The 13,157-nt window shown below is 55.8% G+C and overlaps 1 protein-coding gene across 2 annotated transcripts in view; it reads right to left on the bottom strand.

The window, feature by feature from the left end:
- Positions 1 to 3,832: 3,832 nt before the first annotated feature.
- NCS1 (neuronal calcium sensor 1) overlaps positions 3,833 to 13,157 on the bottom strand; it is a 45,184-nt gene continuing 35,859 nt past the window's right edge. Inside the window, exons 7-8 of one of the 2 annotated variants that reach the window (XM_053919699.2) lie at positions 12,555 to 12,671; positions 3,833 to 7,206 (exon numbers count right to left, since the gene is read on the bottom strand). In XM_053919699.2, coding sequence (XP_053775674.1) covers positions 12,573 to 12,671 — 99 coding nt within the window. In that variant the 3' untranslated portion in view covers positions 3,833 to 7,206; positions 12,555 to 12,572. Of the gene's footprint in view, positions 8,032 to 12,554; positions 12,672 to 13,157 lie in introns of both variants that reach the window. The other variant, XM_053919697.2, reaches the window with a different exon arrangement.

Raw genomic sequence — 13,157 nt, forward strand, 5'->3', positions numbered from 1 at the left:
CTCTCTCTAAAAACAACTAGAATCTTTTTTTAAAAAAAGAAGTGACTCTTCCCTGCCCTTTCTTGCACTCTGAACAATGCTGTCTTATTCTTCATCACATTTGTTACCTCTGAGATCCGCTAATGCCGGGGAAAGGGCACAGTTTCTAAGGCGGGAGTTTGAGAGGACCTCGATGAGCCCTGGTCCCCCTGTCCCCGGGCGAGGTCCTGAGTCCAACGTGAGACTGGCCTGCCCAGGACCCTCCCCTGTTTTCCCAGGGAAACCCCACCTGCACTGGTCTCCAGGGCTTCCGGCCAGCCTCTAGGTCTGGAGTCCTTCAGCCAAAGCAAGCCCTCCCCCGGGGGTCCTCGCCGCAGGGGGCCCTGGGGCCCCTGAGCCCATGGAGGAAGGCACGGAGTGAGAAGAGGTGGCGCAGGGAGCACATGCACGATACAGGGTTTTACTAAATCGCTTTGGCAAACATTGAGAGTTTAGATGAAACCTTCGTAGGCAGCACCTGGTCATTTAAAATCACCCAGCAGATCCCTCGGTATATGAAGTTGAACATAAATTTGGCTGTTGACAAAGAGACCCAGGATGGGTTAATCAAGTTAGAGGTGTGCATCTCTCCCTCCTAACAGTACCAGTGTAAACGGTCCAGGGCTGGGGTGGCGGCTCCAAAGCTCCCAGGTTACAGGAAGGCTTGTTTCCAAGTCTTTGGTCCTGTCACTCTCATCCCATTGGTCAGAATGGAGTCACATGGTGGCACTCAACTGCAGGGGAGGCTGGGAAGTGTAGTCCTTTATTCCGCAGCCCTATGCGCAGCCCTATGCGTAGCTTAAAAGGGGGTAAAGAGTGACAAGCAGAAGGCCCTACCATACCTACTGGAGCTCACTTTTCCTAAACTGAGGCAGCTTTCAAAGCCCCCCTTGCACGCCACCCCGAGGGTCCTCCTGACCAGGAACCCAGGAGGATATAAAGTTTCTGTCCCTGGATGTGACCTGGGCACTCTCCCCATAGGACGTGCCTCAGGGGAGGGCAGGCTGCTGGGGCCGCACGCCAGGAAGACAGCAGGGCAGGGTCCACATCTCACTCCCCACCCCGGTCCCTACCCCACGACTCATCTCTTTTTCTTCTCTCTGCGTCTCGGGATGCCCGAGTGGAGCTCTGGGGAGTAACGTTTAGGGAGGTAGTTTCTAACACGCAGATGTGAATTGGGGGTTTGGGAGGGAGGGCAGGGGGACAGAGTGGAAGGCTCTCTGTGGGGAGAAACAGAGCCATCCTGGGGTTCACCCGTGCTGTCATACCCGGGGAGCAGCAGCCAGCCCAAGCCCCTCCAGCAGAGCAGACAGCTCAGGTGAGTTGGGGTCTGGCCCTTCACTGGGCCTCACCCCCCAGTAAGCTGCCCGGGCAGCCTCCCCAGAGCAGGAGACTACGACCACCCTGTGCCCACAGCAGCAGGGGCTCTGAAGCTTGTCCCCACCCTCTCAAGGCTGAGCTATCTTCAGTGACAGCAAACACCCACTCTGAGCTCACCGTACATGGGAATCAGTGGCCCGACTCCCCTCGCACGTGCTCTTTGAGCTAGATCTGGGTGTCCCCAGAGAGAGCTGTCCCTGAAGACTCATTTAGTTTGAATGCCTCCTTCGTCTGGAGTTGTGTGCATGCCAATCACCTCCAATCTCCACCTCAGGCGCAGTCCCTTAGTATTTGAAATACCCTAGTCAGGAATCCACTCTCCAGAAGGGCTCACATTAGGTTCCCAATATATATTGTTATTAAAATCTACACCACAGAGTCTGTTCATGAGCAAAAGGAAGTTAGAAATTATTTTGCACAAGAGAAGTATGAGATGATGGAGACAAGTGATTGGCTAGAAAAAATCCCTGGAACTCAGAGTCTCTGCCCCAACAGGGAAGAGAGCTCAGTGGCCTGAGGCCTTCAGAGCAGCGCCTGGGGCAGGGCCCCGGGGGTCCTGGTGCCCCCACTCCTAGGAGGGGTACAGATACAGGTGTATGACTGTGTTTGCACCTGCTCGCTAGTAAATATTTGGACATTTGCCAGAGTAAGACCTGCCTTTCCTCTTTTTTGAGAGAGAGAGAGAGATAGGGGAAGGGAAGATTAGAAAGGAAACATTGGTGAGAGAGAAGCATCGATTGGTTGCCTCTCCCACACCCCGGAGGACCAAACCTGCAACCCAGGCCTGTGACCTGACCAGGAATTGAACTGGCAACCTTTTGGTTTATGGCACGATGCCCAACCCACTGAACCACACTGGTCAGGGCAAGATCTGTTCTTGTTGTAACGTTTCATTCAGTGGCATAGTTGTCGAGAGGGTTAATGGAGCCATTGCCTGCCTCTAAGTAGGGGCTCCACACCTTTTAATCCTCACTCAAGGATATGTTTATTGATTTCGGAGGGGGGCAGGGAGAGAAATGTCAATCGCCTCATGTACGTGCCCTGACCAGGGATCGAACCCGAAAACTTGTGGTGTACAGGATGATGCTCCAACCGACTGAGCCACCGAGCCACTTTTACGAGAAAACCCTGTTGGGGAGAACAATGCCCAATGTCAGGTGGCAGATCCTGGCTGGGAACCAGGTCTGGTTCTGGAACCTGTAGCCCTGACCACTGTCCCACACTGCCTTCCCACATTGCCTTCGATTCGCTCCCATGTGTCTCAGCCCTGCCAGAGCCAGGCAGGAGGCCGTGTCTGCGCCCCCTTTTAAGTGGTTGCTTCAGCCCCAAGTGGAAGTTACGTGGGGCCCTCCAGCTTTGTCGCACAGGTGGAGTTGGTCTGACAACTCCTTTCACAAAACCAGCTCTGAAATGTGACCTATTTTTGCAGGGGGTGGGTGGCTTGTTCTAATGTTGGCTGCTTGATCTCATCAACCTGTACGCTCACATGCCTCTCGAGAGCAGTAATATGTTTCTCACTGGCAGTTATGCACTTGGGGTGACATTGCCTCTATTGTTCTCTGACTGAACGTTTCCTGAGCAAGCTCCGAAAGCAGGGACCATGCCTCCTCTGATCCCCCCTCTCCACGAACACCCCGCACGTGGCAGGGCCCCTGCGTATCGAGCTTGGTTACTTGCCTGGTGGGGAAAGAGGACACCCCACCCAGATCCCAAGTTCCAGGCCTGGGGCGGGGCGGGGGGGCGGGGGGCATGGCAGAAGGCCATGCTACTGAATCACAGGGTGCCATTCTGAGAGCCCCCACCTCCCCTCCCGAAGCACCCCTCCACGTGGTGAGTCACAAATCTCTGGGTCCTCAGTGCGTGGCCTATCACAGAGGCAAGTCACACCCAGGTGTGTGGATGACTAGCCTGATTCTGGCCAAACAGAGGCAGGATCCCTCTTTAGGACCCCACTGGGTGTCCTACAGTGCCAACAACTCCCCCAGGGGTTCTATAGTGTGGTCCCCAGACAGTAGCTTCCGCAACTCTGGCAGTGAGGCTGGCGACTTGGGTTTGAGCAAGCTTCCGGGTGATGCCAGCACACTCAATCTCTGAACCACTGGGCTAGGCCGATTGTTTTCAACCATTTCAAACCTTGAAAAACCCTTCCGAGGCCCTGGAGAGATGAAACAGGCGGGAATGGAGATGCTGGGCGCCACCCAGGGGGTGGAGGGCCCACCCTGCTCCACTCCTGGCCTCCTGGAGACACTCCTCGAAATGTTCCGGTTGCATCATTACCCCGAAGGCTGCCCTTTTGCACTTTACTTCTCTTGGGGAAACTGGGCGGACAACACCAAAAGCGAGAAAAAGGGTATCACAGGAGGAAGGAGAAACCTAAGACGAAATGAAAACGAACGGAAACAGACAAAGCAAAGCCCACACAAGGGAGGCAAGGACAAGTCAGGAGGCGAGTTTAATTGGTGTGACACGGACCACATACAGAGGAGCACTGGGTGGCCAGGGCATGCTGCATGGCGCCTACCCCGCCCCAGGGCCTGCCCTGCCCCTTCCCCAGAGACACACACCCACAGATTCAGACAGGACAGCGCCCCAGAGAGAGGCTCAGAGGAAGCTGGGGCGGCAAACAGAAAGGAGCCGAGCACAGACCAGAAGCACTGCCTTGTTCGTTTGGGTAAGAGCTGTCCAAGTGCCCGTCCGAAGTCGCCGGCCCCCGGTGGGGGCGCCGTGAGGATTCAGATCCCTGCGCTGGCCTTTCAGCTCTGCAAGGTGCTTGGTGATTGCGCACACTTTCGCCCCCACACCGCCCCTGTGAGCAGAAATCTCATTTCTGTCTGAGGGATGGGGAAACTGCATCCCACGGAGCTGAAGCGACTCGCCCAGAGTCTCAGGGAAAGCCCCTGGTCACTGGGTCAGACTGGGAGCGTGCGGCCCTCCCTGGAGCCACGGGCCCCTGCAGAGACTGGGGGGAAATGAAGTGAGAGCCTGGGACCAGGGGGTCGCACTTGCCACAGTCCTGGGGAGTAGACAGAGCCTGAGCCTAGATGCCAAGACAGAGATGGGACCAGCTGTTTATTCAACAAAAGCCTTTTATTCATTCAAAATCAACCATTGGGTTTATTCTGCAGATATTAAAAAAAAAAAAAAGTTGTGGGCGAGGCTCCTCATCAAAGTGCCCTTATGCTAATTCACTTGTTATCCCTGGGGCTCACCTGGAAGAGGGGCATCTGGAGAACACACTGTCAATAATGTGGGGCCAGAGGCCCAGGGCTTAGGGGAGATCACAGCCCCTTACTCACCCGCCCACCATCGGCAGCCGCTCGACCTCTGGAATCACGTGTTTGGCTGGTTGGGGGGCCCCCCAAATGCCTTTGCAGCTCACCGCCACCAGGGGGCGCACCCACATTCTCTTGGATCCCTTAGAAGCTGAAGTTGCGGTGGGAACAGGGTAGCTCACCACCAGGACACCGGGCTTTCTCCAGAGAGAGGCTGCCTCTCCCTGGGAAACCCCATACCCCAATTTCTGCCCCCCACACACAAAGAGACAATGTCCCAGAAAGCGCAAGTGCACCTGCCGTCTAGGTCACTGGCTGTCAAAAGCATTTCAGGGAAAGAGAGGGGCACGAATGTTTGCCTTGACCTTGTTCTCAGCCTTGCCTGGTTGAATACTGGGAACTCACAGCATCCTCCTAAGTACCATCAACACAAATCGGGGGCAGATGCTGCAAGGGAGAGGCCGGGCCACTGCAGACAGCTGCCTGAGGCTGCACCCTGCGCCCTGGGCGCAAGACCCTGGATTCCGGCTGGTCTGGGGTCCCCAGAGAGCAGCATCTCATGGGGCTCGGCCCCGGGGGGAAAAGGGTGCTAGGGAGAGAGGCCCCCAGGCTGCTCTGGGTTCCAAGGCGCCACAGATAGAGGCTTGGTGAGAGGTGGTGGCAGGCCTGTCCCTGCCTGGCAAACTCAGGCACAAATGGCCAGTGTCCAGCATGCTGCCAGGAAGAAGGGTGGCCCTTTGGGCAGCTCTGAGCTGTCTTAGCATGTACTCAAGGCATGACTGAGGCGTGGGTCCGCAGTGCCACCTGCTAAGGCCAGAAGGCATACCCCTTGCTCCACCAAAAGGCCAAACCACCTCCCAGAAGGTGGGAGGAAGGCCCTGCCTGCCGACGCTCTGTGGGCGTCTGCCAATCAACTGATGCCTCGGCCTGAGGGGTCCACAGGTTTAATTAACCATGGATAATGCTCAGCCACAGTCCCTCTCCCATGATACCTCCAAGCCAGGCTGTGCATCAGCATCCCCTCCGCTGGACACGAGGAGCAACCAAGGCTCAGGCCGAGGCCAGAAAGCCATCTGGCCCAGGAAGGGCCCCTATCTCCTCCCATCTGACCCCAAGGGGCCAAGTTCGTAGGGTCTCAGGTCAGAGCTGGGTGAAGGAACTGCATGACTTGGAGGTGAGTCCTGGGCCTCCTGGGCCAGTGGCCTGAGCAGAAAGGTGACCGCAGGGGCCGCGAAGAGCCCAGCCTCAAAGTCACCTGTGAACGTGGACCTGCTGCTCCTGTCCCCACAGGATCTGGGGGCTTAGGGTGGGGGCGGTGCGCAGCCAAAGGGCCTGCACGTGCAAGAAGGGTGGGCGCTGGGGCCGGGGGTACAGCCCCACCGGCAGAAACCTCTCTCAAAGGGCACCCTCTGGGGAGGGTCCATTGTCTGAGGGTTAATTAGCAGGAGAAGCTCCGGCCTCCTGGGAAAGTGCAACATGGAGACCAAGGACAATTCAAAGTGGGAGCCGAGGCCCAGCGCCACTAGCTCCAGGGCTGCGAGGAGCAGGGAGGCGAGAGGCTGTTGGCTTGCAAAGTTGCTGCAGGAATTCTAGACTCAGGCTCAAAATAGTCTGGGGGGCTGCTCGTCACCCCAGCCAACTCCTCTGGGCAAGGACCAGTTCTGGGCCAAAAAGACAGCTCAAGGGTCCAGCAGGAACCAGGATGCACTGCAGGGAGGGACAAGGTATGTCATCTGACCCCACGCACCACAGACAGTGGCTGCCATGCCCCCGAAGACTTGTGCCAAGAGACAGAATAGTGACTCAGACAGTCCCCATGTCTGCTGGGGTCTGGCACACGTAGCCACAGACCATAAATTGCCACATGCAGGAAATTCAGACCTAGAATTGTACCGTGTCAGTGTGGAGGGGCCTTCCACATCAATCAGCCAGGCCTCCCGGCTCTGCCACAGGGCAGCTGGGGCCCAGAGCGGGCAGGGGGTGGCCCACCACTCAGAGGCAGAGTGCGCCTCGGGCTCCCGGCCTGGGGTCCACTGCCGTCTGACTCTCCTGCTGGCAGTTCTGGGGCCACCCTTTCTAGGGACAAAGCTAAAAGCCTTCCTATGAGCACAGGTGGGACGTAGCCTGCAGGGGCAGCTGCCACCCAGATGGGGTTACCGGCACCCTTCTTGCCCCCCCTCCCAGCGTGTGGGCCAGGCAGGCAGGCAAGCCGACAGGGAGAGACTATGTTCCAAGCCCACTGGGTCTTTGCAAGATCACCTCCTCACTCTTTCCTTTGTACCCACCCCCTTCCTGGCTCCCGGTCCCCGGACCAGCCCCTCCATTCCCCACACTGCCACAAACACCAAAGCAAGAGCTGAGAAACGGAAGATGTCCCCTGTGCGTCCTCAGGAAAGACACTGGGGACCCAGAAGAGGACCCAGGACGAGCAGGGTGCGGACAGGGAGCAGAGAAAAGGGATGGAAGGAGGGGCATTCCGGGCCGGAGGGAACAGTGCATCAGCCAGTTTCCCCTCTCCAAACATCAAGCACAGTATCTGGAAGAAAAAAAAAAAGAGAGAGAAAGAAAGTTTTTGGCTTTTTGGCCTCTGCTGGCCACCATTGTCCCAGGCGAGCGGGCAGGCGGGTGAGGGCTACACACGGAGATGGTGGACCCTGCATCCCAGGAGCTTCAGACACAGAGGCAGCAGCAACAGTTAACGACCAATAAATAACAGGTATCAGTTATATATGTATAAAAAAAAAAAAAAAAGCTCACTTTCCCCACAAAAACCACAATACTGTTATCAGAGAAAATCGTCATCACCATGGTGATGGACCCTTGGGGCTGCGCAGGTGGTCGGTGGCTCGAAGGCAGGTCGACAAATAACGTCCACCAGGCAGCCCCCCGACACGAGAGCCCACCCGCGGCCAGGCCATGACTTCTGTGGCCTCTCTGGTGGCCGAAGGACAAGGCAGAGTTTTCTGAGGCCCCCGAGGCCTTCTCCCCATCTGTCAGTCTGAATCTTCTGGAATAGTAGGTTGTTTTTTTCCAATGTCTGTTTGAAATAAAAAAACGAAAGCGCGGGCGCGGCAGAGCAGGGGGCCGGCTGCTGCCCACGAAGCAGCTGAGTCCTTGGTTTTGCAGAGGGCTGGAGGCTTTTCCGTTTTGTGTTGTTTTCTGGACAAGCAGAGGTTGTTGGCAATTGGAGCCAGTGGCTTCAGGCGGCGGGTGGGTGCAGGGTCGGGGGGCAGAGGGGCCTCGCCGTCCGGGGCAGCCCGGCTGGGTGTGGGGGCGGAGAAAGGCTGGGTGGACACAGGAGGGCGGTGTCGGGGCCGAGGCGGCCTCGTGGCAAGGGAGGACGTGAGCGGTTCCCAGGCATCTGCAAGACACAAGGAGGCGAGGCGGGTTCGGTGTGGGTGCACAGGGGCGTGCACAGAGCCACTGCGGAGCCAACGAGGGGGCACACCGGCGTGAAGTCGGAAGTCCTAATGCTGCGCACACCCTCCGACCCACCCACTTGGCGGCGCTTGGTATTTATCCTTCGGAAGCACGTCCGACGTTTCCCTCGGTGTCATCTGCAACAGCGAGGTGAAAAGGGGGGAGCAAGCCCACGGCATGGGGTGGATAAAGGAGGACATCGCCACAGGGTGAGACAGTCTGCAGCCATCAAGCACAAGGTGTGGAACGGCCGAGGCACGTGAGAAGGTGTCCAACAGAACTGTCCTGAGCAAATGCAAATCGAAACCGCAGTGAGACACCACGTCCCGCCCGCCAGGTGGCTGTGGTCGGAAACCAGAAAAGAACAAGTGCTGGCAGGGGTCGGGGGGGAATCAGAGCCCTGCCCATCGCTGCCGGGCATGCAGCCTCTGTAGGAGACGGGTTGGCAGTTCCTCCGAAAGTTAAACCGAGTACCGTACGACCCAGCAGTTCTACCCCTAGGTGTCCACCCAAAAGAACTGAAACAGGGGCTCAGACAAATCCGTGTCACCCCCCTTCCCAGCAGCATCGTGCACAATGGCCGGAAGGTGGGAGCGACCCAGATGTCCACCTGAGGGTGAAGGATAAAAACGTGGCCCATCCACGCATGGAATATCGCTCAGCCACAGAAACGAAGGAAGCACTGGCCCCGCCACCACAGGAAGAGCCTCGAGAACATCACGCGGAGTGAAAGGAGCCAGATGCAAGTGGGCCTTGTACTCGACATTCCAGAAGAGGCAAATCTACAGACAGAAAGCAGAGTAGCACTGGCCAAGGGCCCAGGGGGCGGGGGGATGGGGAGAAACTGCGTCCCGGGTGGGTGTTACTCGGCAGCAACACAGACATTTTAGAACTGGCTAGAGGTGGCGGTCGCACAGCCCCGAGAATGTGCTCGGCGACCGTGAGGTGTTCCCTTTAAGACGGTTAATTATTTTTTGAGGTTACTTAATTAGGATTAAAAGGCCGTGATAGGATTATATAATTTCTGCTATTTTTGTAAACTCTTTATAACTTCTTTTTAAATTACTTTCATTTTTGTTTGTATTCTTTGTGTATTTTTCCATGACTGTTTATCCCCCCAGACCCTCTTCCACCTCTACCCACCTCCCTCTAAAATGGTTAGTTTTATGTCATGGGAATTTTACCTCCATAAATTAAGAAAAGGGAAGCAACGGGGCAGCGGTGGGGGGGACAGTCTGTTAGTGTCTGTGCTACCCACAGACCTTTCTGGTAGCCCGCTCCACACCCGCATTAAATTTCCTGTCGCTGTCCCCTCCCCCACACTGGGCAGGTGTCTACGTCTGACCCAAAGCGGGCCACTCCCCTGACTCATGGGCTGACCTGACAGCACCCTCTGCGCCAGTCAGGAGCCATGTGGAGGTGGCCCTGGAGGAGTCAGAAGGCCACCCAGGACCCGAGTGCAGGGGGTCGCGTGGCTCACGGGCAACAGACGAGAGAGGGAGCATCCGGGTCCTCCCAGGCTTCCAGCACCCCTGCCGACCCCCCACGGTGTGGCTGTTTCCAGCCACATTCTTCACCAGGGGAGGGATCTGTGAAGCCGGGTGACGTGGCATTGTATCTGCTGGTGACAGCCACACACAGGACGAAGCTCAGTGAATGCACTGAAATCCAGAATATACATATATGTTTTTAAATTCCATTGGCCACCTCTAAAGGATGCTAGAAATCCAACTCATCTGGAAAACTGATAAAGACAAAGAATCAGGAATGTCTCCTGCCTTTCTGATTAAAAACTAGGACTCGGGGTTAGCAAACAGTTAATACGGGGACGTTTGCCTTTGTAGGAGAGATGCTGCTAGCAAGGAGGACGGGAAGGCAGCATAGGGCGTCACCATTTTGAACCCCCTATGAAGGAAAGAAGGAAGGAAGGAAGGAAGGGAGGGAGGGAGGGAGGGAGGAAGGAAGGAAAGAAGGGAGGGAGGGAGGAAGGGCAGAGGAGACCATCAGTGGCGCCGCCTAGTGGGCACACACAAACCCACCCACGCTCCACTCAGGCCGCAAGTGGATCAGCTGACGGCCCATTTCCAGGAAGGACAGGGAAGGGGGGGTCGGGTTAATACCAACACGGGGCGCAATCAGCAAACCCCCCACACACTGCAGAAACTTGACAGAATGTGTTTCTGGACAAAATAGCAAGGAAAAAAAAAAGGAAGAGGACAACTTATAGATTAAAATAAACTTAATAGAGGCCTATCCACCAAATGCCACATGTGGACTTTATTCCGATTCTGATTCTAATAAACAAAGTGAAAAAAATGGGGAGGTAAAAGAACCTGGAATACCAACCGAAGACAGGAAAATGTTAAGGAATTAATATTGATTTTTTTTTAAATTATAGATTGTTTCAAGAATCGTTCTTTTAGAACACATTTGGAAATATTTATGTATGAAATAATATGATGTCTCGAATTTGCTTCAAAATACCCAGCGTGGGGGGGTGTGTGGGAGGGCAGAGATGGTACGAGATTGGCTGTGAGTTGGTGATTCTGAAGCCGGGTGATGGGTACACAGTGTTACACTATTCCCTCTACCACTGTGTGTGAGTGCTTCCAGAACAAAGCCGTTCTTTAATCCACCCCCAAATCTTCCACAACCTAAGGATGCCACACCACAGGACTGGTTAATGGCGCAGCTAATTTATAGCGCGGCTATTATGTATGCAGCTATTAAAAATGAGGGTCTCAAACAACATTTGCCCATGTGGAAAATACGCATGATCTCAGTTCCTGAATAATTCAGTGAATTCTATAACAGTAATTTATCCAGGAATTATAAGACATCAGGAATCTCAGAAGGCAAATAAATCACAAAGATGATAGAATGCAAATTAGATGTAATTACTATCTAGTAGGTTCTGGAAAAGCCTTAGGAAAAGGGGAGGGCGATGGGGAAGAGCTATAGAAAGCTGGGTCTATTGAAAAGCCTGTCAAGGCAATGAAGTTACACCTTCTTCGTGGACTCGCTGCTGGTGAGGGTAAGACACGTGTCTACACGAGCTGCGCTGACTGTAAAGTTTGTACAGAAATGCGGGTAGCTGAGAGCAGCCAAGACATTGTTGAAAGGAAGTGGTGGACGTCACCTCTAAGATTAGGTTATAAAAAGACTGCGGCTTTCATCTTGGGTTCTCTCTCTCCCTCCCTCCTGGAAAGCCCACCCAGAGAGGCCACTGGCCAGGGTGTCATGCAGCCCTGGGCCTCGGTCCACAGGGCGAAGGACCGAGGCCACCAAACCGAATGAGGGAGGGAGGGAGTAGGTCAGCCCAGCCAAGCCTTCAGATCAAACTGCATCCCTAGCCAACAGCTGATGATCAGCGCAGTTTACCTGAGACTGGGGGTCTTCCCCGGGGCAGGGGACTTTCAGTGCTGAATCTGGGACAGTCCTGGGCAAACTGGGCTGGTTGGTCACCCTAACAATGTCTTGACGGATCCTCGTGAGAGACCTTGAGCCAAGGCACCCAGCTGAGCTGTGCCCAAATCCCAGTTTGCTCTTTTCAGCTGCTGATTTGAGGTCACACAGCATGCAGCAACGGGGAACCGACCCAGCGCTTCACTAAAGGGGACGTTAAAATGGATGATGCCCCTAAGACAGGTGCCCAACTTCCATGCTCATCAGAGAAATGCAAATTAAAATTACACGCACCAAAACGGCTAAAACTGAAAAGATACAGGATGTCCAGTGTTGGCGAGGATGTGGAATGACCAGAACTCATGCACACCGCTAGCGGGAGTGTGAAATCGTCCAACTGCGTTGGAAAACTCTTCACTCACGTCTACTCAAGCTCAGTGAACACAGACCCCATGTCCTAGTAATTCTGCTCTTAGACAAATTCCAAGAGCATACGCCGTCTGTCCACAGAAGATGTGTGCAAGGGAGTTCGTGTGGGGCGGAACCTCGGAGGGTCCTCCACTCCCTTCCCCCGGCCAACGGGGCACCTAACAGGGAAAGACAGGGCAGACGTAGGAGAGGGCGAGGAAGAAATGAGAAGACAGCTCTCCGCCAGCAGCAGAGGCCCCGGTGGGCACGCTGTCAATCTGCACCAGCTACAAATCTGACACAAAACAAGAAACCACATCCGAGCTACAGATCAGGAGAGCCAGGGGCTCAACTGGCCCCCCGGAGAAGGGATGAGAAACGGCTGCTCTCCCCGGCCCCGTCCTGGCTGAGAACCGATTGAGCAGTTTCAACCCAGGGAAACTTCTCTTCAAGCAAACCCTGAGGCCGAACCTGGGTACATCAAAGGGACAGACCAGGGGCCTCTGGTGATTTGAAGGCCCTGCCTCCACCAGCTGTGCCCACCCTGGGCAGACCCTAAGTTGGGCAGGTACTTATCTGCCAACCCCAGGTGTCCCGTGGCTGGTGCCCCTCCCCACTCCTGCTCCCGGCCCCGAGTGCCCTTTGGCTCACCCCAGCTCTGGGCCTGGACTATACCAGCCCGTCGTAGAGGGACAGTGCCTGGACGATGGAGGGGTCCGCCTTGGACCCCTCCTGGAACTCCTGCAGCGTCAGCTTCCCATCGGCGTTCTGCAAGCAGAGAGAGACGGCATCAGGCAGGAGGGCAACCAGCTTCCTAGGACAGGAGTCTCTGGCCTGGACTTGGGCCCAGGGCTGGTCCCAGGAGAGCATCCAAAGTTAGGTCAGGAGCGAGGCGGGGCACATCACTAGGTCCGGAGAGTCAGGCATCACACCGGCCAGGCACTTCCTGGCTGGATGACCTGGGCATGTGACCTACTCTGTGGGTCCGTTTCCTGGTCTGGGGACTGCAGGTGACTGCATGGCTTCCTCAGGGCGCGGGGGTAGGCGCTCCATGAGCTTGGGCTGTGTAAAGTGCTCAGGAGGTGCCCTGCAACCCCACAGTTGTCCTTGTCACCGCTGTGATTCCCTGAAGGGTGGTTGACCCCAATGCTCAGAGCCTCAGCGTCTCTCTGGGTCACTCTTGGGGGCACTTAACGGTTCCCGGAGCCGTCTACCCTGGACCCCGGAGGCCTGGGAGGAGACCAGTGGGGTTCA

The sequence above is a fragment of the Desmodus rotundus genome, chromosome 1 (genome assembly GCF_022682495.2).
Source record: "Desmodus rotundus isolate HL8 chromosome 1, HLdesRot8A.1, whole genome shotgun sequence".
NCBI lineage: Eukaryota > Metazoa > Chordata > Mammalia > Chiroptera > Phyllostomidae > Desmodus > Desmodus rotundus.